At 36.9% G+C, this 21331-nt stretch overlaps 3 protein-coding genes across 3 annotated transcripts; 1 reads left to right on the plus strand and 2 right to left on the minus strand.

The window, feature by feature from the left end:
• Positions 1-203: 203 nt before the first annotated feature.
• Positions 204-8967, minus strand: LOC111797455. The gene is made up of 3 exons (XM_023680450.1): positions 8648-8967; positions 3983-4063; positions 204-761 (listed from the first exon to the last, which is right to left on the minus strand). Exons 1-3 carry the CDS (start codon positions 8804-8806, stop codon positions 345-347), a joined length of 657 nt encoding a protein of 218 aa, XP_023536218.1. The 5' UTR covers positions 8807-8967; the 3' UTR covers positions 204-344.
• Positions 8968-14294: 5327 nt separating this feature from the next.
• On the minus strand, positions 14295-14915 carry LOC111797429. The gene is made up of 2 exons (XM_023680416.1): positions 14796-14915; positions 14295-14615 (listed from the first exon to the last, which is right to left on the minus strand). Exons 1-2 carry the CDS (start codon positions 14913-14915, stop codon positions 14295-14297), a joined length of 441 nt encoding a protein of 146 aa, XP_023536184.1.
• A 3045-nt stretch (positions 14916-17960) lies between these two features.
• LOC111797631 (40S ribosomal protein S18-like) lies at positions 17961-20460 on the plus strand. Its single transcript, XM_023680690.1, has 4 exons — positions 17961-18044; positions 18198-18358; positions 19522-19710; positions 20087-20460. The coding sequence occupies exons 1-4, from the start codon at positions 18042-18044 to the stop codon at positions 20190-20192; spliced, it is 459 nt and encodes a 152-aa protein (XP_023536458.1). The 5' UTR covers positions 17961-18041; the 3' UTR covers positions 20193-20460.
• The last annotated feature ends 871 nt before the right edge of the window (positions 20461-21331 follow it).

Consider the following 21331-nt stretch of genomic DNA (forward strand, 5'->3'; position numbering starts at 1 on the left):
AACCGAACGAACCCAACTTAGAAAGCCATATCCTATAATTTCTCATTCACCAGATCCACAAACTTACCCAATCTACATTAAGATAGTATTGAGTTCTAAATAATAAAGGGGGGAAACAAAGCATCACTGTTTTAAACAGCATAATAAATGACAAAAACAAAGGTATNACATTAAATTTTATGCTTTTTTTCTTTTTTTTTTTTCTGTTATAAAAGAAACCCTTTACAAGATAAAAGACCTAAAGAAATTTCCAACAAAGAAAGTAAATGCCATTGGTAGCCAGGAACTTATGCTTGTTCTCACCTGGCTAATAAAGCTTTAGCACCAATTGGCGATCCCCGAGATCAGTAATGTGAATCATGTGCGGGACTATCGGCATGCATGTCCATCGATGAGTCGTTAGAGCTGACTGAATTAGGGTCAGCATTCTGATGCTGAAGGAAGTTGGGTTCATTGTTTCGAGTGGCTCCGTTTCCTCCCGACGTCCCACTGTTTGGGTAGTGAGCTTCCTGAGCGATGTGATACTGCTGCAAACTCCGGCGAATGGGGCTTGATAGAGCATTTGAGAAGACTGAACTTTTGGAATGGTTATCAGAGTGCTCGGTTCGACTCCCTTGTCCGGTGGTTGCTTGTGCAGAAAGACCTGAAGCTGGAAAGCTTGAGTTTGTGAACTGCATTGTTGGTTGAGCATGTTGATGTTGATGGACTGCTGCTGCTCTAGGGGACATTGACGGTTCCTCCCCACAATAATCCAACTCGTTCTGCGGAGTATGAAATTCAGAAAACTCATACAGCTAAACAGGAAATCAAGCGAAACCTACGCTAAACTCGTTAAACCCTAGCACGAATGCAAGTTACAGTTGTTAATACTTTTTTATCCTTCTCTGTGCATTGAACTCTAATTTAAAAATGCAACTTTAACATCTTATTCAACAATTTCTTACCGGAGAGAAAAGAATGTGTCATTCGTTTCCTCATTGGGTGTTTAAGGATCAGGTTACCCTGACTGAAATTGTGAGACTGTGAGATGCCACGTTGGTTGGGAAGGAGAACGAAGTATTCTTTATAAGGGTGTGGAAACCTCTCCCTAACCAATGTGTTTTAAAAACCTTGAGGGAAAGCCCAAAGAGGACAATATCTGCTAGCGGTGGACTTGGGTCGTTACAGAAACTTTAGCAGGTAAAGATTATAACGGTTGTTTCCGAGTTAATCACTGCTTAATTCCACATTTTTTATTACCGATCTCCCTGTCCCTTCATACTAAAGGGGATTTTAGGCAACCACAAGACTGAAACTTCTACTAGGTATCTTGTCATACCTGATACCACGTATCATTCTAAAATCTCACATGAGAACCATTTCCAGCTACTTACACACAAACCTTGAGTTAAGAGATCTTTCCCTCTTAAAATGGTGAATCAATGGCTTCTAAAGTTCATAAGAACAGTAAATTGCTAACCTAAGAAGCACGGATACAAATACAAGATATGGATACGACACGACACAGACAGAGAGACACGTCATTTTTAAAAACCTAGGACACAAACACGGTAGGGACACATATTAAAATATACATTTTAAAAAATATATATCATTTTTATACCAGGAACCACCTTTATTTCCTTTATTTTGCCACATCAATGTAAAAATCTAATCCATAATAATTTTATGATAAATCCCTTCAACTGGACATTCAAAGCATCACAAATCACACATATAATCCATCCTCGCTTATTTGTACAAATTAGAACCATTGAAAAGTTTGTCTCACCCAAAGAACTACTGGTAATACATTAAAAACACCAACCAAATAACACTTCTTCACTAATTTACAAATCCCAAGTTCTCTATTAGCTTGTCTAAAAAGTAATCTTGCAAAGGGTACTGCATAAGGTCAATTAAAACTTCTTCCCACCGAAGAAGTTTGCATATAACGGACAGAAATGGAAAGAAATGGAGCAAAAGCAAGAACCAGCCTTTTCTTCAACCTAAAAAAGCTCCTTGCCAATCAAAAAGTAGGAAAAAACTTGTTCCCCACAGAACAACTACTTAATGCCATACTTCAAAGGGCTTTACAATAACCATAAAACCAATAGGTGATGAAAACCAAAACACAAACGTGAGTGGACAGTAAATGAAGCCCAGGAAGCTAAAAAGAGAACTGAGGGCACAATGCCATGAAGGACGCCAAAGGGACCAAATGGACAAGGAACAAATCCGAGGTTCCAAACTTAAGCGATGAACCAGAGACTCAAAGCAACGTGTGTTGACGGCAGCAATGACTATTGTGACGATGATGACGATGGTGGCTAAGAGTACACACGGCAATGACGGCAATTAATATGGCTAACGGCTGAAGGTTAGGTCAGGTTTCAAGTTGATTGGGGTTTGGGGACTTGAAAGGCCAAAGGATTAGGATGCAAGACAGAAAGAGAGAGAGGACAAACGGAGGATGCGAACAAGCGGCAGCGAACGGACAGCAGTGGCTACATCAGAGACGACTAGGTTGAGGTTGAGGGACGAGAAGGGGAAGAGACGAGAGTTAATCACCTCCAAGGATGAGGTACAAATCCAGACATAGGATAAGCTTCTCAACAAAAGGTCTTATTATTATACAAAACTACTCAGGAATCCCTCAAACATAAGTACCATATAGCAAGCCAAGCTCCCAGTTTACAGCTAGCTAGGCCCAACAAAACATGTTGATGAATGTTACCCCCTAAAGCCTCATTTAGTGAAGCTAGTTGTTATTGCATATGCTTTTTCGAAAAGTTCAAATCAAACCAAGCAGATTCAAAACTTTGTCTATATACAAGGAAGCTGCTAATAACAAAGTGTAAAACATCAAAGATGCATTAAAGGGGCATAATTTTGTCCAATATAAAAGAATTCAATAAATGAATATTATAGCCTTTTACCTAAATTCCACCAAAACGATCTTCCAGTGATATCATAGCCTTTTATTGTAGCCTTTTTGTTGGCTTGGGCTCCTTTTGTGTGAGCCATTTTTGCAGTGCTCTTATTCTTCATATTTCTACAAAAGTTTGGTTTCTTATTTAAAAAATACGAGTGTACCCAGAGAAAGGATCTTAACCCCAGACTTGTTGTTGACGAGGACATATTTAATTTAGAAATACAACCCCTTCATCCATTTTCCAAGCCAAACCAAAACCTGTTTCACGAAAGGAAGCATCTAAATAGTTGCAATCCACCTTGAATGCATCAGGTGTTATCTTTCTTAACCCACATGTAACTACGATCTTGTTCATATTAGACAAATTAGGAGTCCTCTTTATAACCCTTTAGCTTGAGGGGGATATCTCATCTCCTCGTTTTTGTTTTTATTTATCCTCGTTGATATATTCTATAGTTTCCTTGAAAAAATATATTTAGAAAATACAAACTTCTCACTGATATAATAAAAAATAACACAAATGTTCAAATAAATCCCAAACAGGAGTGAAATAAAGCAAAGTAAATAAAAGGAAAACCTAGCTCTCTAATGAAGGGAAACAAAAGCAACCTGAGCCATACAAATATTATTTTGGAGAATGATGAATACACAAATTACAAAGTGGACATCATTTTGAAGCTGTGAAGAATTCATTTGAGTAAAGAACATCTAACATGGGAGGAAAGCGGATCATCAAATATTTTGTGACCTGTTGGTCTACATTCTCTAAAGAAGCTAGATTACGTTCGACTTATGTTGTCAATACTAGTTGAGGTGCCTTAATTTCCTAATCAGGGTCTACATTCTCTAAGAAGCTAGATTGTGTTCGATTTACATTATCAATTCTAGTTGAGGTGCCTTTCAGTAGTTATCTATTCAGGTTCTATTGTGCTTCTTCAAAAGGGAAAACGTGAATTTTTTTTGTGAGAAACCAGTACGCATTAACACAAAAGCGGGAACAGCCTAGGGAAGACAAACTAATTCAAATTTTCAAACAAAGATGAAAATGAAAGAAAAATGTAAACTGACCCGTATGTAATTAAGTACATCAGCTGTTGTCACTCTAGATCCACCTTCTTGTTGTCTAAACATCCATTGATAAAGCTTTTCCTGAAAACAGCATCAGATAAGGTAACACATTTTAATGACATAATTTGTAAACATATTGTATCACACTAGCAAAACTAGAACTAAAGAAGACATTCCAAAATTGGCTGTTCTTTAAACAAGAAACAACCTTTTCATCGTAGATTAAAAAAAACAACAACAAAATGTTCATGGATACAACCTCCCAGAGGAAGAGAGAATAATAAAGCAAACAAAATAAGGGAGATAAAAAATCCCTGATAAATCCAGAAGACATGGCCCAAAATAAAATAAAACAAAACTAAAAAACAGTATCCACAAACGCATAAGAACAAAAAAAGAAAAGCCACCAACAGAAAGAGCTCCAATGGAACACCTCCCTACGCAAACCCAACTGCCAAATCATCAACCCCAAGAGCCTCAAAGCAATAACTTTGACGAGAGGCAATCCCTACTAACAAAACAACAAACCAGCCCACCAATAACAAGCATGCCAAATAACTTTCCCTTAGCTTGTAAGGGAGGGAACAACACATCCTCCTCAATCCAATCTTTTGTTCCAAGCCAAAGAAAGGACTCCAGATAGAGACCAAATAGATGACATGAACTAACATTTCCAAAAAAAAAATGATCAAGATCCTCTTAATGCATTGAGAGAACAAACCATTGAGGCCCGAATAGAAGTAGACCACCTTAAAACGTGACCTTAAGGTTTTTGAAATTTCCATGCAAAAGTTGTCGGACAAAAAAATGATTTTCTTTGTAACTTTAACCTTCCAAAGTGAGAACAAAGGGGACAATGGGCATAAGGGTGAAGAGAAGTAACACTCAAATGATCGAAAAGAGAGTTACAAGGAAAACCCTTCGATAGGCTTGGATCCAAACCCAAATGTACCTTCTCCTGTGGCTCATAGGAACATCCTTATGCAACAAATATAAGACTGGGACCTTCAACACCTCCTTATCTGTTACAGGATGAAAGAGCGCTAAAGAAATGTAGAGGAACTGGCTAAGGGCAGCAAAACAAAGGTAAGAATGCACAATCATATACAGATGACAAAGATGGGGGAGTAAAAGACGAAGGGGTTTGTATCCCAGTCAACAGTGCAGACTTTGAGCACCTATTAAACTAGAACTTCCCAAGACCTCATTCTACCATCCACCCCACTTTACAGGAAGGAACTTCTCAATCTCTATCTAACTAAATAAAAGCAGCCCAAGGGCATCTTAAACAGCATCTAGCTATGAAGCTAATGAACCAACCTAACTCTTCACACCCCCATTTTTCTAGAAACTGCATTGTGTTGAGGGGAATCATCTATGCTTGAGAATCTCCATATTTGTTTAGTTAGAAGGGAGCAGTACTTCGTATCAATATTTGCAACACCAAGGCCCAAGACCTCCAAGCCAACTGGATGAGGCAAAGACATTGTCCTCCAATTAATACCTTAACCTTCTTTGGAATTTTAGCCTTCCAACGAGAGAAGGATCAAGTGACCAAAAACCTAACATCCCTTTTCTCCCAGGGACCATTAATTTATCTGAAAAAAAAGAAAAAAAAAGAAGAAGACCCACCACATCTACCACCTCTCTATCAATCAAAGGCCTTCAGAAACCCAAAGATATCAAGGAATAAGGATCTGAAGAAGGCAACAGAAGGCCATAAGATGTAGCCTTTTGTTCAAAAGGCAACATAAGAACAAAAAACAAAGCACAAAGAGGTTCCTCTTCCACCCTGCAGTCCTCCCAAAAGTAAAAACTTCGGGCCTTCACCAATAGAACAAGTAATAAACTGAGAGAAAACAGGAAACTTCGATAATATAATTTTACAGTGGCTTTTACAAGGGCTTCTCAGCCTGTATCAACTTAGCTTCTTTCACCTCAGCCAACGATAATTGAGCTGCATCAGCAAAATCATTCATGAGACAAACACACTTTTCAATTTGAAGAACCTCCTTCATCATCCAAATCACTCAGGGTTTTGCAAATTGCCCCAGCCCATTTCCCCATTGTCCTACCAAATCAAACCAATCAAACTATTGGTTTACAGTTGAATTTGATTTGATTATAAGATATCTCGAATTTGGCTCAGTTTAACATTCATTTCCTTTTTAAAATGTGGTTCAATTTTAGTTAATCAAGCTAAATTGAATTGAGAACATTCCCAACTTCCTTCAAAGAAGCATAAAATGTTTGACACTCTTAAGAAATTTCCAAAGTTAATCAAGAACCTTCAAGTCATCATCTCCTTTTAATTTCCCAAATCCGCTTCCGTACTTAATTTCCCAAGTCTGGTCTTATTCTGATTACAAATCAAATATGAATTAGGAAGTGTACCTTATCAATTCTTTAGACCTTTAGAATTTGAAGCAAGGGGCATTGAAAAAGCTCCCACAGGAATAACTGGCTTATTGCAGCCGAGCATTTATAGAATCGTTGATTTTTTACTTCCAAGAAATTGATCTGCTAAGTTTTAGGTTTCAGTATTGCTTTTTAAGATGAAGCCCTAAGAAGTTTCTTAAACCAACCTTGATTTTTATTTTTTTAAAAATAATGGCTTAAATTATGTTATCTTACATATCCATTCAACGATGTCTTGTATCCATTTATAGTGAATATAATATAGTTCCTGTACTGCTAGCCTAATCACTAAACATCCCAAGACATCCCATCAGAACAAAGCATATGCATGAATCACTCAAATTAGAAACAAAAGGGAAATGCAGTACATTTGACTATGTGATTCCTTAAACAATGTTTTCAAGGAATCACTTTTTAACGTTCTTAAAGATGAAAAAGTTCCTCATCACAATGTAAAACCAATGTATATTCTCGATTTGGAATCAAATGGTATAACGCAGAACCATAAGGGTGGAAAACATTATAGATATAGCCACTTAGACAAATGTCTATGAACATTCAAGACTTTCATCATATTTTAAAATCCATCAACTTCCTTCTGATTTTTACGTCTAAATGAAGATATGTGGTCGACAACTAAATAATTATTTTTGGTCTACATCTAAAACAGAATTTGTCCACATGGAATGGGTTATGCGTACGATTCTCATCAATTTCATCCCTTGAAGCATCAACCATTGCAATTCAGTTATCAAAAAGATTCATTCTAGAAATGATTAACAAGTTCTTCTAACAACAACACACCTTTTTCAAAACCAGCCTTAAACATATTTGATATACAAAGGAACTTGAAGAAGCTCAACAAGAGAAAATATTAGCCATTGCAAGCTGTTATCAAAAGAATGAAACTTACTCTTCTTCTCCAATTTAAATCCAGAGATGTAAGAATCAAAAAATGAACTAATTGAAAATAACTTACTGCCTATCTAGAGCTGCAAAATTCTATGGACTAAACTCCAAATATCATGAAAATAAGAGAGAGAAACAAAAGAGGATGTTTCTTTGCATTCTACATTCACGAATAATTGAAGATTACCCTTTTTTTTCTTCATATTAATGAAAGGAGCATAATTGCAAAGTGAATCGGAAGGGAACACCAAAAAGGGTAATAAAGCTTAGTCAACTCGAATATTGTTGTTCTACTCTTGTTCCTTCTCATTCAATGTCTTCTTTATCCATTAGCCAAAGTCTTCAAAATATTGTTCTGAAGAAACTTGGAATCGAATATGTTGTTTTTTTTCTGGTATTCCTCTAATATCATAATTTGATCTCCTTAATTTTTTCTGGAATCGAATATGTCATAGAAAATCTATTTATCTTCTCTTAATTTGATCCCCTCATAACCAAAATCATAAACTATGTTGATTTTTTTTGGTATTCCTCTAATATCCAATCCCCATTGTCTTTGGTTGTTTGACTTATCTTCCTAAAGTACTTGATTCAGTGTAATTCAGAAAGGCAAAAAAGAACCAAAATGCTTCGTTCAAGTTTTGGCAGGATTTCTGAGAACGTTGAGAATATGGCTTTAAAAAAACTAAAAAATGTTTGTTGATCATGAGAAATCGACACATGTACCAGTAGTAGAGATTAACCCCAAGAAGTTTCCTAAACAGACCTTTGATTTTTCTTTCCATGAAATTAAGGCTTGGTTTAATTTCACATTATATATCCATTCAACTATGTCTTGCATCATTTATAGTGAATACAATAGCATCTATTATGTTAGCCTACCCATCAAACATCCTTAAAGAACGAAGGATAAATACGAAACCTTCAAATTTGAAGCAAAAGGACAACATAGAACATTCAATTCCAGTCATCGCCTTAGAAAAAGTTAACCATAAATAGACCCCCTCATCACAATGCAAGAACGGTATAAATTTCCAATCAAGAATCAAATGGTTCAAGGCAGAACAAATAACGATGGAAAATATTATACTTTCATCGTATTTCACAATCGAATGCTCAGACTTTTAAGCAGAAATAAGCATGATTCATACTACCTTAATCCTCAGAATACATTAAACTACCCGGAATCGTTCAAAATAAGAACTCATATCAAATAGAGAAGATACAAACAATAACCAAAAACCGCGTCTAACAAAATCAATTTCATGCACACAAAAGAGAAACAGAAAAACATGATAAAGTCCAAAAAGGGGGAGAGGAAAACATGAAATTCCACACCATCGCATGACGTTCTCCGGCTTGAAAAGAAAGCTTCTGGTGGTTCATAGCCTGGGTGTAAAGCTGCGAGAGAGAGTTGGCCCCGCTGCAAAAAGAGGTGTACATGGTCCGATCTACCTCGTCGAGGCTGGTAGCAATAGATTTCCTCTTCTTAGCCATAACGGAGGGATTAATCTTCTTCTCCGGTGAGTGAAGGCTCTGATTCCGGCGGATATGGCGGATTCCTTCTCACAGTGAAGATGAAGATTTTGAGAGGATTGGGATTTGGGGAGGGCCGAAGGGCGACTGGTGAGGGACTCAGGACGCTTGTATTCCTTGTTTTTTTAATGCGTTATTTAAAATTCAACTTGCCATGATTGGAATTCAACTGGAGGTCGAAAATATGATTTTATATTCATTAAACTATATTCAAGTTGATATATTAAAATTTAAAATTATTAATATAATCTTCGACTGAATGTATATAATCAACGGATGGGAAAATCATATTCAAGGATAGTCTAAAGAGTCTATAATATATGGATACAGTTTTGTCCAAGACCGGTTTACAGCATCGCAATCATTGCCTTGACTCGTTTTTACACTCAATAGGAGTTGTTCTCGTCTAGAGCTAACTACTAGTGTAGTCTCAAGTCTCTCCTCAAGACGGGTTATAGAATCGTGACCTTAGCCTCGACTCGATCCTACATTCAGTAGTAACTGAAGTGGCATTGATGTTTTGTTAAGCTTCCTTAATCATACTGAGATGTCGGGAGGTTTTCTAGATCCTTAGGGACATCTAAGTAGTTTAGTCCTCATTTCTCATTTTCAGGACGCTCGAGATTAGCTACTCGGGGCTAATCCAATCTCTAGGTGCACTCAGGTCTAGACCTCTAATCACCACTCACGCTCCTAGGGTACTTGGCCTATTGGAAACGTACTAACCTGTGTAACCATATAAACTGCTCTAGCTCTAGCGCCCTAAGTTTAGCTTGGTTTACTCACTTATGCTTTGTTAGGGAGATATTCTTATCAATCACAAGAATGGAAAACATAATCTATTCGTCCAGACAAGTTTGTTAAGGAGATATTCCTATTGATCACCTAAAGCACGGAAAACATGATCTATTCATTCATACATGTTTATTAAGGAGATATTCCTGTCAATCACCGTGAACACAAATCAGAACATCTTGTTCACCATTCTTAAGGAGGGGAAGGTATTAAAAATAGGTATGACTTAAATTCTCATCATAGGGGCATTTTAGTAATTTTTCAAAACATACATAACATTCTCATCTAAATTGCCTAATCGAGTCCTAAACATGCATATTCTAACTAGCTAAGGCAAGATATACTCACATGTTAGCACGTCCTAACAACCCTTACAAGTATTACTTGAAAAAGACTGAGTGCCTACTTACTTGAGTGAAACGTGCCCTTTCCAAGCATGCTTTTCTGCGTGTTGGAAACTCCAATTTTCCTAAAAGTTCACTTGTAGGTCCTATTTTAAGTAAAATTAAAGTCAATATCGAAATCAAAATGAAAAATGGTTGAATGGGTCGAAAAACTCACTCTCACACGCAAAAGAGGTTCCCCACGTGCGCAAACCCTGTGCAAGTAGCTCATGCACAGAGGAAGGATAAGTGCGCCTTTGGCATGCCACGTGTTGCGCACTGGTTGATGCTTTCGGAATGGGGGCATGTGGTTGATTTCGGAGGCGCACGATTAAGTTTACATGATTAAGATGATGGTTCCTCTGTTTAATTCAATTTGTATGGACAGATAAACTTTATAGGGTAGGCAAGAGAGTTTTATGTAGTTTAAGTACATTGACGGTATGATTTTAGTTTATTAAAGAGTTGTTGTTAATGGTAGTCTGTAGTTTAAGTATATTTCATAATTTTGTTTAATTAGTTTAAAATCACTAATACTCATTCGAATGATACCCAAAAACTCATTTAATTTACAGCAACCAAAAAGATAGGTTCTCTGTGGAATCAATAATTTACTTATTACTTGCTACTTGTTGTGATAGTGTATACTTGCACTTATTTTTGTGAATTTTACATCATCTTATTATATACATCCACAAGCGATCAACATTCTAAGATCGTGAGCGACAGTTAAAGGTCTAGACCTGAGTGCACCTAGAGATTGGATTAGCCTCGAGGAGCTAACCCTGAGTGTCCTAAAAATGCTAGATGAGATTTAAACTGCCTAGACGCCTCTAAGAATCTAGTAAACCTCCACAACACCGAAGAAAATTTAAGAGAACTTATGAAGCCACTAGCAGCATGAACTGTATCATTTTGAGGAGTGACTACTGTGTGTAAGAAGCGGGTCATACATGTCAAGCCAAAGCTGCGCATCTCCCTCCTCAGGTGCGTGGGGAGCTTCCTTGCACACGTGAGTGACCTCCTTTTACCCCGTTCGACCTTTGTTTGCTAGTTTTTCATCTCGATTTTGATTCTAACCCTAATTTTACTTGAATTAGGATCTGCCAAAGAAATTTCTGAAACTTTGGTACTCCTAACACACAAAAAAGGTAGCTTGGGAAGGCACACGTTATCCAAGTAAGTAACCACATGAACTTTATGTAACTTAGAGGGATCGCTAGAACGTGCTAGCATGCGAGCATTCCTTACCTTAAGTGGTTATAAAATGCATGGTAAAGACTTCATAAGGATGTTTTATGATAAGTATGTACTATATGTATGCTATGAAAAATTACTGTTATGCCCCTAGATTAAAAATTCTTAGAAGCATGGTATTTTATGTTCTATGCAAAATTAGGAAGAGAATATGAGTTCGGCAATATGGATGAGTAAACTACGTAAGACGTAAGAAATTACCAGATGGCCCTACGATAAGAGTTGAGATGAAAGTTTTTTTATATGTTTTTCACTGTGTTAGAAAGATGATTTATTATGATTTATGCTTCAAGCGATTAATGGATGTTATCTCTCTATTGAGCTTGTTTCCTTGTATGCTTGCATGATATAGTATGTTTAGCTTCAAGCTATTGATTTTGTGTTTTCCTGTACAATGAATTCATCTGCATAAAGCTAGAACTAAGGCATTAGAGTTAGGTTGGTTAGCCGGTGACTTAGACCAGAATGCCTCTAGCAGACTGAGCACTTTAGGATCATGAGGGACGGTGAAAGGGTCTAAACCATAGTGCTCCCAGACTAAGAAAGACTCAAGGAGTTGGTACAAAGTACCTTGGAGTCAGAAGTCAACGTTAAGTCACCTAGCTGCCCTAGGAACCCAATGAACCTCCTCAGCTCTTGTATATGACCAAGATGACTTTTAGAATATGCGTACCATAGATAATTGATAGAATAACCTTCCTAGTAAAGCATGCATTAGAGAATTAAGGTAAGTTTAGGGCGCTACAACTAGAGTGGTTTATACGTTGACCCAGACTAGTACATTTCTAATAGACACTGCACCCCAGGATCGTGAGTAACGATCAGAGGTATAGACCTATGTGTACCTAGAGAGTAGATTAGCTTGAGGAGTGGTCTTAGACGTCTTAGAAACAAGAGATGAGTTTTAAGCCGTCTAGACGCCCATAAGAATCTAGTAGACCTCCACGACATACAAGAATGACAAACCTAGGTTCCACGACATACAACAATGAGCCCACCTTCCTAGCCACCCCGTAGTGGGAGGGGGGGGGGAGGGGGGGAGAATTCATCGAAACCAGTACCCACTGAGATACAAGAGATACTAGAAAGGTACCACAACGTCAAGCCAGAGAGCTTACCGAAGACACTACTTCCGCATAAAGGTATAGATCATGAGCTCGAGCTACTACCAGGGGCCAAGCCACCAACCAAGAATGCATACCAAATTACACCTCCTAAACTTGCAAAATTGCGGAAATAACTTGACGAACTACTAAGCTCGGGGTTCAATATGCCTCATGTCATTTATTACCCCTATATCGGGAAAATTCCACAAGTATACAACTTCGCCAAAGAATGGAAGCAAACTTTTAGAGAAATCTTCCCGAGAGATGAAGAAGTGAGCGGACCTAAAGTGAAGGCCACTAGAATTCCAAGCTGAGAACCAAGTTCTTATCAAACTGAGGTAAAAACAATTCCGATTTTGAGGAATAAGGACCAAAGATTGGTGTCAAATACGAAGGGCCAGTCGAAGTCATTGAGAAAGGAGGGAAGATATCATATATAGACTTCAACTACTCGCATGGATGAAGATTCACCCTCTCACCCTTGTCAGCAACTTGTCATATTATCCTAATAACAACGACAATAGGCACAATGAAGTGACACGCCCCTCAGTCACTATGAAAGATACAAGTGGGAAATAAGTAAAAGAGATTTTGGCCAAGCAAACACATCGCATCGGCAACCCACAACAGAACGTTCAAGAACTTCTAATCAAGTGGTAAGGGCTTCCGGATGAAGAAATCAGTTGGGAACGCGCTAATGATCGGACGTGAGTGCACGCCAAATCGTTGAATTTGAGGGAATTAGATAAAGATTGACAAGACGTCAATCAATTAAGTGGGAGAGGGTGTCATGTTCATGCTTATCCAAGGCGTGTTGCCTGAGGTCGCATGCTTGTTGCATGCCAAACCCCTTATGTTATACTACTTTATCGCTTTCCTTTATTGTTTTCATGATGTATAACTTTCTTATTGTATTTCACAGGAATATGATATTTGGTAAAATTGTGTCTACCACTAGTACACTGAAAATGCCTCAAAATGTACTATAGGAGATGCGACTAGTCGTCAATTCTTAACACTCATAAGTTATATTATTGTCTTTCTTGCTTAGTAGCATATAACATTGCTTTTAACCTTTCTTTCAATCTTGCTTTCAAACTCTCTTTCAAAAATCTCTTTGCCCTGTTTTCTAAAACCTCCTCCTCAAAGTAGAACCAGAGGTTTGAGCATATGTCGTTTGACCGTAGGCGACATGAATTCAAGTTGGTTGACTACTCAGTGCTGAAAGTAAGTGTCGCACAATCGCTTGTGAACATCCTAAGGAGTGCTATTGTGACATCTAACACGCATCCCACTGCTCTTTCGACACGTGTTCTTTCCTTGGCCTACCGAGTGGCATTTAATTCATGCTACCGAGTTCAACTTTAAAAGCAAAGATTAGGCATTTAATTTCTCGTCAAGGCTCGGGTGTTACACTCCATTATAGGCTTAGAGTTGTACTTTTATGTATTGTAGAATAAGTTGTATTCATGGATATAATTACTACATACAAGTTGATCCTTCGTGAGTTATTCGTAATTATAGTTGGGTCAAAAGTTCGTTTTACCTATGTACTTAGGTCTTTTACCTTAAACACCACTAATCTTTTAATGAACCATTTGTTTATGATCCAACCATAAACTAAGTTTTTCTCGAGCAAGTGAGAGTGTTAGAACATTTAATACTAAATTATAGTTTACCATATCTATCATATTTGATATTTTATTAAAAATAAATATCTAGATATTTGCCTTATTACCGTATGTATCTTTCCATATATTGTTCTTTCCATTTATTACTATCTCCATATTCTTGTAATTTATTTGATTATAAATGGAGAATTTTCACACACTATTTAGGTGTACTGGATTAAACAAACATTCTCATTGTATCAGAACCCTTCGGTTTAGCAACCCTGATCCTTTCTTTTCAATGGCTTCTGAATCCTCTACTATTCTTTTTCACCGCCACTGTTGGCTTTGATGCCGTAGGGGCAGTCACCATGGCTGCCGCAGGCGAAGCAGATTGATTGCTCTTCGACTCCACTCTATTGACCTCTAAATCACCTGTCGCCATACTCTGTACATACAACCTCACATTTTCCAACCCAATCGGTTTTCCCTTGAACAATATAGCCCCTTTCATTTTCTTCCCAATCTTCCCTTCAACGTTCACAAAAACCCTAACCTCATGATCCTCATTAGCATTCTCATCGAAAATATACAGAATCTCGAGAAGGCTATCGATCTTCTATAAAGATTTACCTTCGAAATCTGAGTGCCGCACTGGCCTCTTTACCAACCAAGTCACCACCTCTCTTCTCGCCAAAATTGGCTTCTTCGCACACTGTGGCGACTATTCCGGCTTCAACATTGTCTTTATCCCTTACTCTAGGTTTCCTCCTACTTCTTGGGTTAGAAATATTATCACCGGAGCCAAGGCAACATCGTCGCTGAGCGACGATCCCTCTTCATGGGTTAGACATATTCTCACTAGAGCCAAGGCAGAATCGTCGCTCAGCATCGATCCCTCTTCATGGGTTATAGACATATTCTCGCCGAAGCCAAGGCAGCATCGCCGCTAAGCGTCGATCCCTCTACAATTTTCGATGGGCAAGAAAGTGTTTCTCTACACCTCCTCCGAATCAGGTTGTTGACATCTTCACGAAAAGTGTTTCTCGACCTCTCTTTGAATTTTTCAGATCCAAACTTCACGTTCGTTCAAATCCGACGCTTAGCTTGCGGGGGTGTGTTAAGGATATTTAATACTAAATTATAGTTTACCCTATATATCATATTTGATATTTTATTAAAGACAAATATGTAGATATTTGTCTTATTACCGTAGGTATCTTTCCATATATTGTTCTTTCCATTTATTACTATTTCCATATCTTGTAATTTATTTGATTATAAATAGAGAACTTTTCCATACCATTTAGGTGCGGTGGATTAAGCAAACATTCTCAGAGAGAATGAAGTTTCATCGTTAAAGTTTCGAAATCAAGACTCATTGGAACTATTCATATGTTTACCTTATATGAGAAGGAGTGAATTTATCTCATAAGATTATGTTTTTAGCTCTCTATTCAGCAATGTTTCAAAAATGGTAAACATATTCAATAGACTACAAAAGTCGTTTTCACCGGACAAACTTTTAGGAGTAGTAGTTCATAACTTACTGAAAACTTAAGATCAATCTTATACAAATTTACATAATAGGTGTAACGACCCTAGATTTCTTCTTAACCTAAAGTCACTACTGCGATTTTATGCGGAAATAATCGTTTAAAACATTATCATAAAACAGTGTCATAGACTCATGTGCATGTGTCATGGTCTTCTAAGTTGCGATGCCACTGTCAGCCGTATACGAGAGCCTTGCCTTTATCTGAAAAATAACAATAACACATGACTTGAATATTTTAAGAAATATTCAGTAAGTAACCTACTATTGGGGTTAGATGCAAACCCATACAATCATGAGTGGAACCTATACTTTAAATCCGTATTCTCTTAGACGACTATCCTAAGCGGGTAATTGGATTTGTATTTACTATTCTACACATGACCCACTAGTCGGTTCGCACACCTCCTAGGCCCCTTTCCTGGTCGGACTAGCATTTTTTGGTGCTGTTGTCAGGCACCCAATAGGAATAGTGACCACTGCAACATTATGATAAACATAATGATCGTTTTTCTGCCTGATAACGTACATGTCCATACCATAGTAAAAGGAGAAATTTTCCGATGCATGTAACACACAATGATGCATGAGTTCCCAACATTTTCGTTCATTAAACATGTAAAACAACTCATTTCGTGTTTCCTTCATATCATAGCTTTCAATGCATATCTCGGGGTTGTACATCATGTCAAAATATCTTATCGCATGTTATTCATATCATACATCGTGTCATATCATACGTGTGTCACATCAGAAAACATATCATGTCTCCCAACATACCATATCATATCACGCACGTATGATATCATAAACTTATCATATCATAGATATATCATATCATAGACATATCATATTATAATCACATCATGTATAACAAACATATGACACGTGCGAAGTCACTGGGCACGTGTCATCCTACATAATACAACTTCTAACTAAGCCAATAGTAAGACCACTTTTGGTTAACCTTGGCTGAGGTTCTCCCTAAAATAATTGCTTGAGCCCATCCTTCCAATAATATTCCATAGAACATTTACTAAATTCTGTTAATAACTATAATTTTCTAATCTAATTCAACTTGAATTGAGAAATTTAGAATTCTTCTGACCTTAATCACCTTCGGTAAAGTCAAATTTAGATTCGAGACGGTCGAAAAGGTGGAAATGGGTAAAATTTCCTTATATCGAGCCAAATAGCTTAGTTTTGAATCGAAAAGCCTCGTGGAGCCAAGTCAAGCCAACTAAATCGAATGAGTCACTGGTTTCAGACACAAAACGTAGTGGGTAGTGTTTCGAATCGAGACGTGGGTTATCGGATCGGCTATTATAGGAGTGTGGGTCGCATGTTGCGAAGCTAGGCCGTGTACTCTTTTATTTATTTTTCAAAGGATAGGAGGGTCTAGTGGTCTGGAAGATCGAGGGCATCGGGGGAGTGCGTGGTAGGTTGAGGGTATGAAAATTCTGGCTTGCCGAAATTTTCACGCCCTTTCCGGTGACCAATTATTTATTTTTGTAACCGTTACAATAGGATACCTCACTCAAATATTTCCATATACTCTGAACTCTTTAGATTATCATTTAAATATGTATCAGACACATGTGTTCAAGATTACACTAATAACCTTAATCTGTTTTACAGTAGATCATATGGCAAACAAAATAATATAAATTATAATTAATATTAAAAATAAAATATTAATTACGAGACTTTAAGATATAAATTCCAATAAAAACCCACTTTTTTTCTTCATCTTCTTCGAACAAAAAACCCATCCCCACCCGCCATCCGCCACTTACCGTCACTTTCTTCCACTCTTCAACGAAAAAGTTCACCTCCTCTTCTGACCTCTCCCGACCCTTCTTTTTTATTTCATATTTGGGTTGAAAACCTAGACGAAAAAAAAAAAAAAAAAAAAATCTCGTCGACCCTTTTTTTTACGTCGATTCAAATTCTTTAACAAGTTTAAAAATATCGTTACCGTCAGTACTGTATGTTAAAAAATACCAATGAAATTCTAAAAGTACACTAACACTCTTAAATTTCTATAATAATAATAATAAAAAGTTTTAAATCAATATATGAACGAAATCCACGTATCAACACATCATTATCTTCAAATTTTTTAATATTATTTTTTAATGGTAAAAATATTTTTAAAGTTTAAAAAAAAAATATAAGAGTATTATTAAAACTTTTAAAAATTTAAAATTATTTTAAAAATAAAATATTTTAAAAAAATTTAAGATAATATAAAAACCAGATAATATTTTTATACAAATGCAAAAATTTAAAGTTATTTTTATTAATTTAATTTATTAATTCAACCCAAAAATAAAAATAAAGTTTGAAGAGGGTATATTGGTCAATTCAGTTTAGTCGGGAGCCCTAGATTGCTGATAGACAGTATATAAAGCCCCTCTCCGCTGGTTTTTTCGTGCCTTTTCTGCCGCCGGGAATTCTACGAACTCCTTGCTTCTATCTACATTCGCCATGGTAATTCCAGTTTCTTCTCTGCTCTAATTTCCCTCTTGTTCTTCTGTTTACGGTTCTTGAATTCCCTTGATTATTCGTTAGGGTTTTATGTTCTTATCCGAATAATTGATTGTATTGATTTGGCCTTTTTTATTTTGTTGCTTTTGTATCTAGTCGCTGGTTGCAAACGAGGATTTTCAGCACATTCTGCGTGTGCTGAACACTAACGTGGATGGGAAGCAGAAGATTATGTTTGCTCTCACTTCGATTAAAGGTATTGGAAGGCGTCTTGCTAACATGGTTTGCAAGAAGGCTGATGTTGACATGAACAAGAGGTATTCGATGCTTTACCTCTCCTTATTTTCCCTTCTTTGCCGCTTGTCGTCTATCTAGTTTGATGGAAGAATTCGACAATTTGGAATATTACAAGGGTTTCGTTCTTAGTTTTTAAATTCTGCCTGCTATGAATTTAAGAAATTTAAGCTTTAAGTTTTACATTAAAAAAAAAACTCAAGGTGTGAGATATTCGGGAAAAAAGCAGGAGTTCAACATGGGCAATGTTTATGGTTAAATCGTTGAATGAATTGGAATATTTAAAGGAGCTTATAGTTGTCAAAAGAATAATTCTGCAGTGAACTTGTATGGTATTTTTCTTTATGATCAGGTCAATCACTACATGACATGTTTCTGCAGTATTATTCTAAAAGTAGTATTTTAGTAGTTCATTCATGTCTGCAGCTGGAATCTGAAAGTAGTACTTTAGTTATTGTTGGAAGAACAAGAAAAAATACAATGAAAACAGAAGGTGGAGTACAGGACCTTGAATCCTTGAGTCTTCTACAGAAAAAAACTTCTGCTAGAATTAGGATGTCAAAATACTAGTGTACTTTTTTGGCAGCCTAGTTGACGGATAAAAGGATTTCCATTCTGAATTGACTTATAAAAGGATGAAAAAAGAAAAGAAATATGTGCTACAACTAGATTTTCAGTTGCTGGAATTATCTGCTGCAGCTTCTTCCTTCCTTTGATATAATTTAACACCATATATTTACCATGCTTACCTGGGTCTGATAAGAGAGCAATGCATGCACAGATGGCTGCTATTCTCTTTTGATGTGTAGCTTTCATCAGAGTAAAACTATATCTTCTAATAATAAAACTGGCAGCAACACGAATACAATCTCACCAACCCCACGGTGAATGACCATAGGGACTAAGCACCTAAATACAGCATGGCCTTATAGCTTGAGTGCCTTTAGTTCACTGAATAAAATGGGGTCAAAATTTTAGTGACGATTTCAAGGAAATTGCCAATAATCAGGAACTCATGACTGAAGCCAAACACGGTTCTTCCTCTTTGACATCGACTGTAATATTATTGAGAGAATACAAAGTTTGTTATATGCCATAGAGGGTGTTACAATTTAGAGTTTGGGGAAAAACTCGAGTGGCTTGTCTAATATACATCTTTGTTGTCGTTTGTTATTTTTGCTAACAGGGCTGGTGAACTAACTGCTGCTGAATTGGACAATCTCATGGTGGTGGTTGCCAATCCACGTCAATTTAAAATTCCTGACTGGTTTTTGAATCGGCAGAAGGACTACAAGGATGGGAAATACTCTCAAGTAGTTTCAAATGCATTGGATATGAAGTTGAGAGATGATTTGGAGCGGTTGAAGAAGATCAGGTAACATCTGTTTTTGTTGTCATATCAACATGCACAGTTCTTTAATTTAACATAAATAAGATAAATGAGGGCAGAACATATCTCTGCAAACTATTATCAGAACTCGATTCAAAACGATTATAAAGTTTTGATCTACTAAGCAGCTATTAGGTACAATGTTAAAGAAATGCCCCAATAATCCCCTGAAGTACAATAAAATTCTGATAAAGATCTGTTTCGGAAATTTGTAGTCCTCATGAAGCCCTATACTCACTCCATGCATTGTGTTGATTCTTAACAATATTCTTGTTAGTGTTTCATCCTGGGATATCAAGCCCTACTCCTTGCATCATGTACATTTGTAGTTCACGATTAATCTTTTGTACGTCGAATGCAGAAACCACCGAGGTCTAAGGCACTACTGGGGCCTCCGAGTCCGTGGTCAGCACACTAAGACCACTGGTCGCCGAGGGAAAACTGTTGGTGTCTCCAAGAAGCGTTAAGCGTATCCATGTTTTTATGATTGAGTTAAGTATGTGGTTATTGGGCAAATCAAGTTCTTTGGCCTTTTAGTTGAACATTTGAGCTGTTGTACTTTTTGGAATTTTTATTTGGGATATGGTATTTTTGTTCAATTTTACCCCCTTTTTCTTCTGTCTTTTAGGCTAGACAATGAAGGTTAATAGTGGCAAATGGCGAAACTTTTTTATTTATAGAATTCTTGTTTGTTACCATCAAATTTTGCTTGAAATCAGTGTGCATTTTAGTTGGCATGAGAGTTTTTTTTTTCTTTAAAAAAATATACAGGATTATTGTGCATTAAATTTTTGGTATCATTTACTATGGTTAGTTTTAAAGTTTTAATCAAATCTAATTTTTTCTAACAATTTCAACGTGTCAGTGCATATAACTTGACACGTGACACCTGGCACGATTCTCAATGGTCATTGAGTTAATGTGGCTGCACTTGATGTTAAATTGCACTATTTGAATTCAGAATTCACTTGATAATTTTACGTCGATCGAAAGATAGGGGAACAGATGCTAGCGAGGACGTTGATCTTCGAAAGATAGGGAAACAGATGCTAGCGAGGACGTTGATCTTCGAAAGATAGGGGAACAGATGCTAGCGAGGACGTTGGGTCTTGAAGAGGAGTGAATTGTGAGATCTCACGTTGAGGACGTTGGGTCTTGAAGAGGAGTGAATTGTGAGATCTCACGATAGTTTGAACAAAGCAAAGCATACAACGGTGTAAATGGTTAATGCTAAGGTTAAATTAAAATGTTTTACCAAAATGCTAAGGTTAAAATGTTTTACCAAGGTGTGAATGGTTAATGCTAAGGTAAAAATGTTTTACCAAGCATATATGTTAATGCTAGTTGGCATCTCTTTGCTAGCCTCCTTCACACATGGTTCCTAACATAAAAAAATTCATTTAAGATTTTTGTATGATAGTCAAGCGGCAATTTAGATAGCAAACAATCTCGTGCACATAAAAAATTTAATTTAGATGACAATTTAGTCAAGCCCACTGTCCTCTCTGAGTTTTCTCTTTATCCCACGTCGGTTGGAGGGGAGAATGAAACCTTATTTATAATAGTGTGGAAACTTCTCCCTGAAGTCCATGAAGTCCAAAAGAGA

Source organism: Cucurbita pepo, chromosome LG06 (assembly GCF_002806865.2).
Source record: "Cucurbita pepo subsp. pepo cultivar mu-cu-16 chromosome LG06, ASM280686v2, whole genome shotgun sequence".
Classification (NCBI taxonomy): Eukaryota; Viridiplantae; Streptophyta; class Magnoliopsida; order Cucurbitales; family Cucurbitaceae; genus Cucurbita; species Cucurbita pepo.

Excerpts from the sequence above, each read along its gene's own strand:
- LOC111797455 (XM_023680450.1), bottom strand. The coding sequence starts at position 8,806 with ATGGCTAAGAAGAGGAAATCTATTGCTACCAGCCTCGACGAGGTAGAT. Across the intron at positions 4,064-8,647 it reads CCGGAGAACGTCATGCGATG|GAAAAGCTTTATCAATGGAT; the intron begins GTGTGGAATTTC and ends TGCTGTTTTCAG. Across the intron at positions 762-3,982 it reads ATGTACTTAATTACATACGG|AACGAGTTGGATTATTGTGG; the intron begins GTCAGTTTACAT and ends CATACTCCGCAG.
- LOC111797429 (XM_023680416.1), bottom strand. The coding sequence starts at position 14,915 with ATGTCTATAACCCATGAAGAGGGATCGATGCTGAGCGACGATTCTGCC. Across the intron at positions 14,616-14,795 it reads ACGATGTTGCCTTGGCTCCG|AAGATCGATAGCCTTCTCGA; the intron begins GTGATAATATTT and ends AAATCTTTATAG.
- LOC111797631 (XM_023680690.1), top strand. Across the intron at positions 18,359-19,521 it reads GATGTTGACATGAACAAGAG|GGCTGGTGAACTAACTGCTG; the intron begins GTATTCGATGCT and ends TTTTGCTAACAG. Across the intron at positions 19,711-20,086 it reads GAGCGGTTGAAGAAGATCAG|AAACCACCGAGGTCTAAGGC; the intron begins GTAACATCTGTT and ends CGTCGAATGCAG.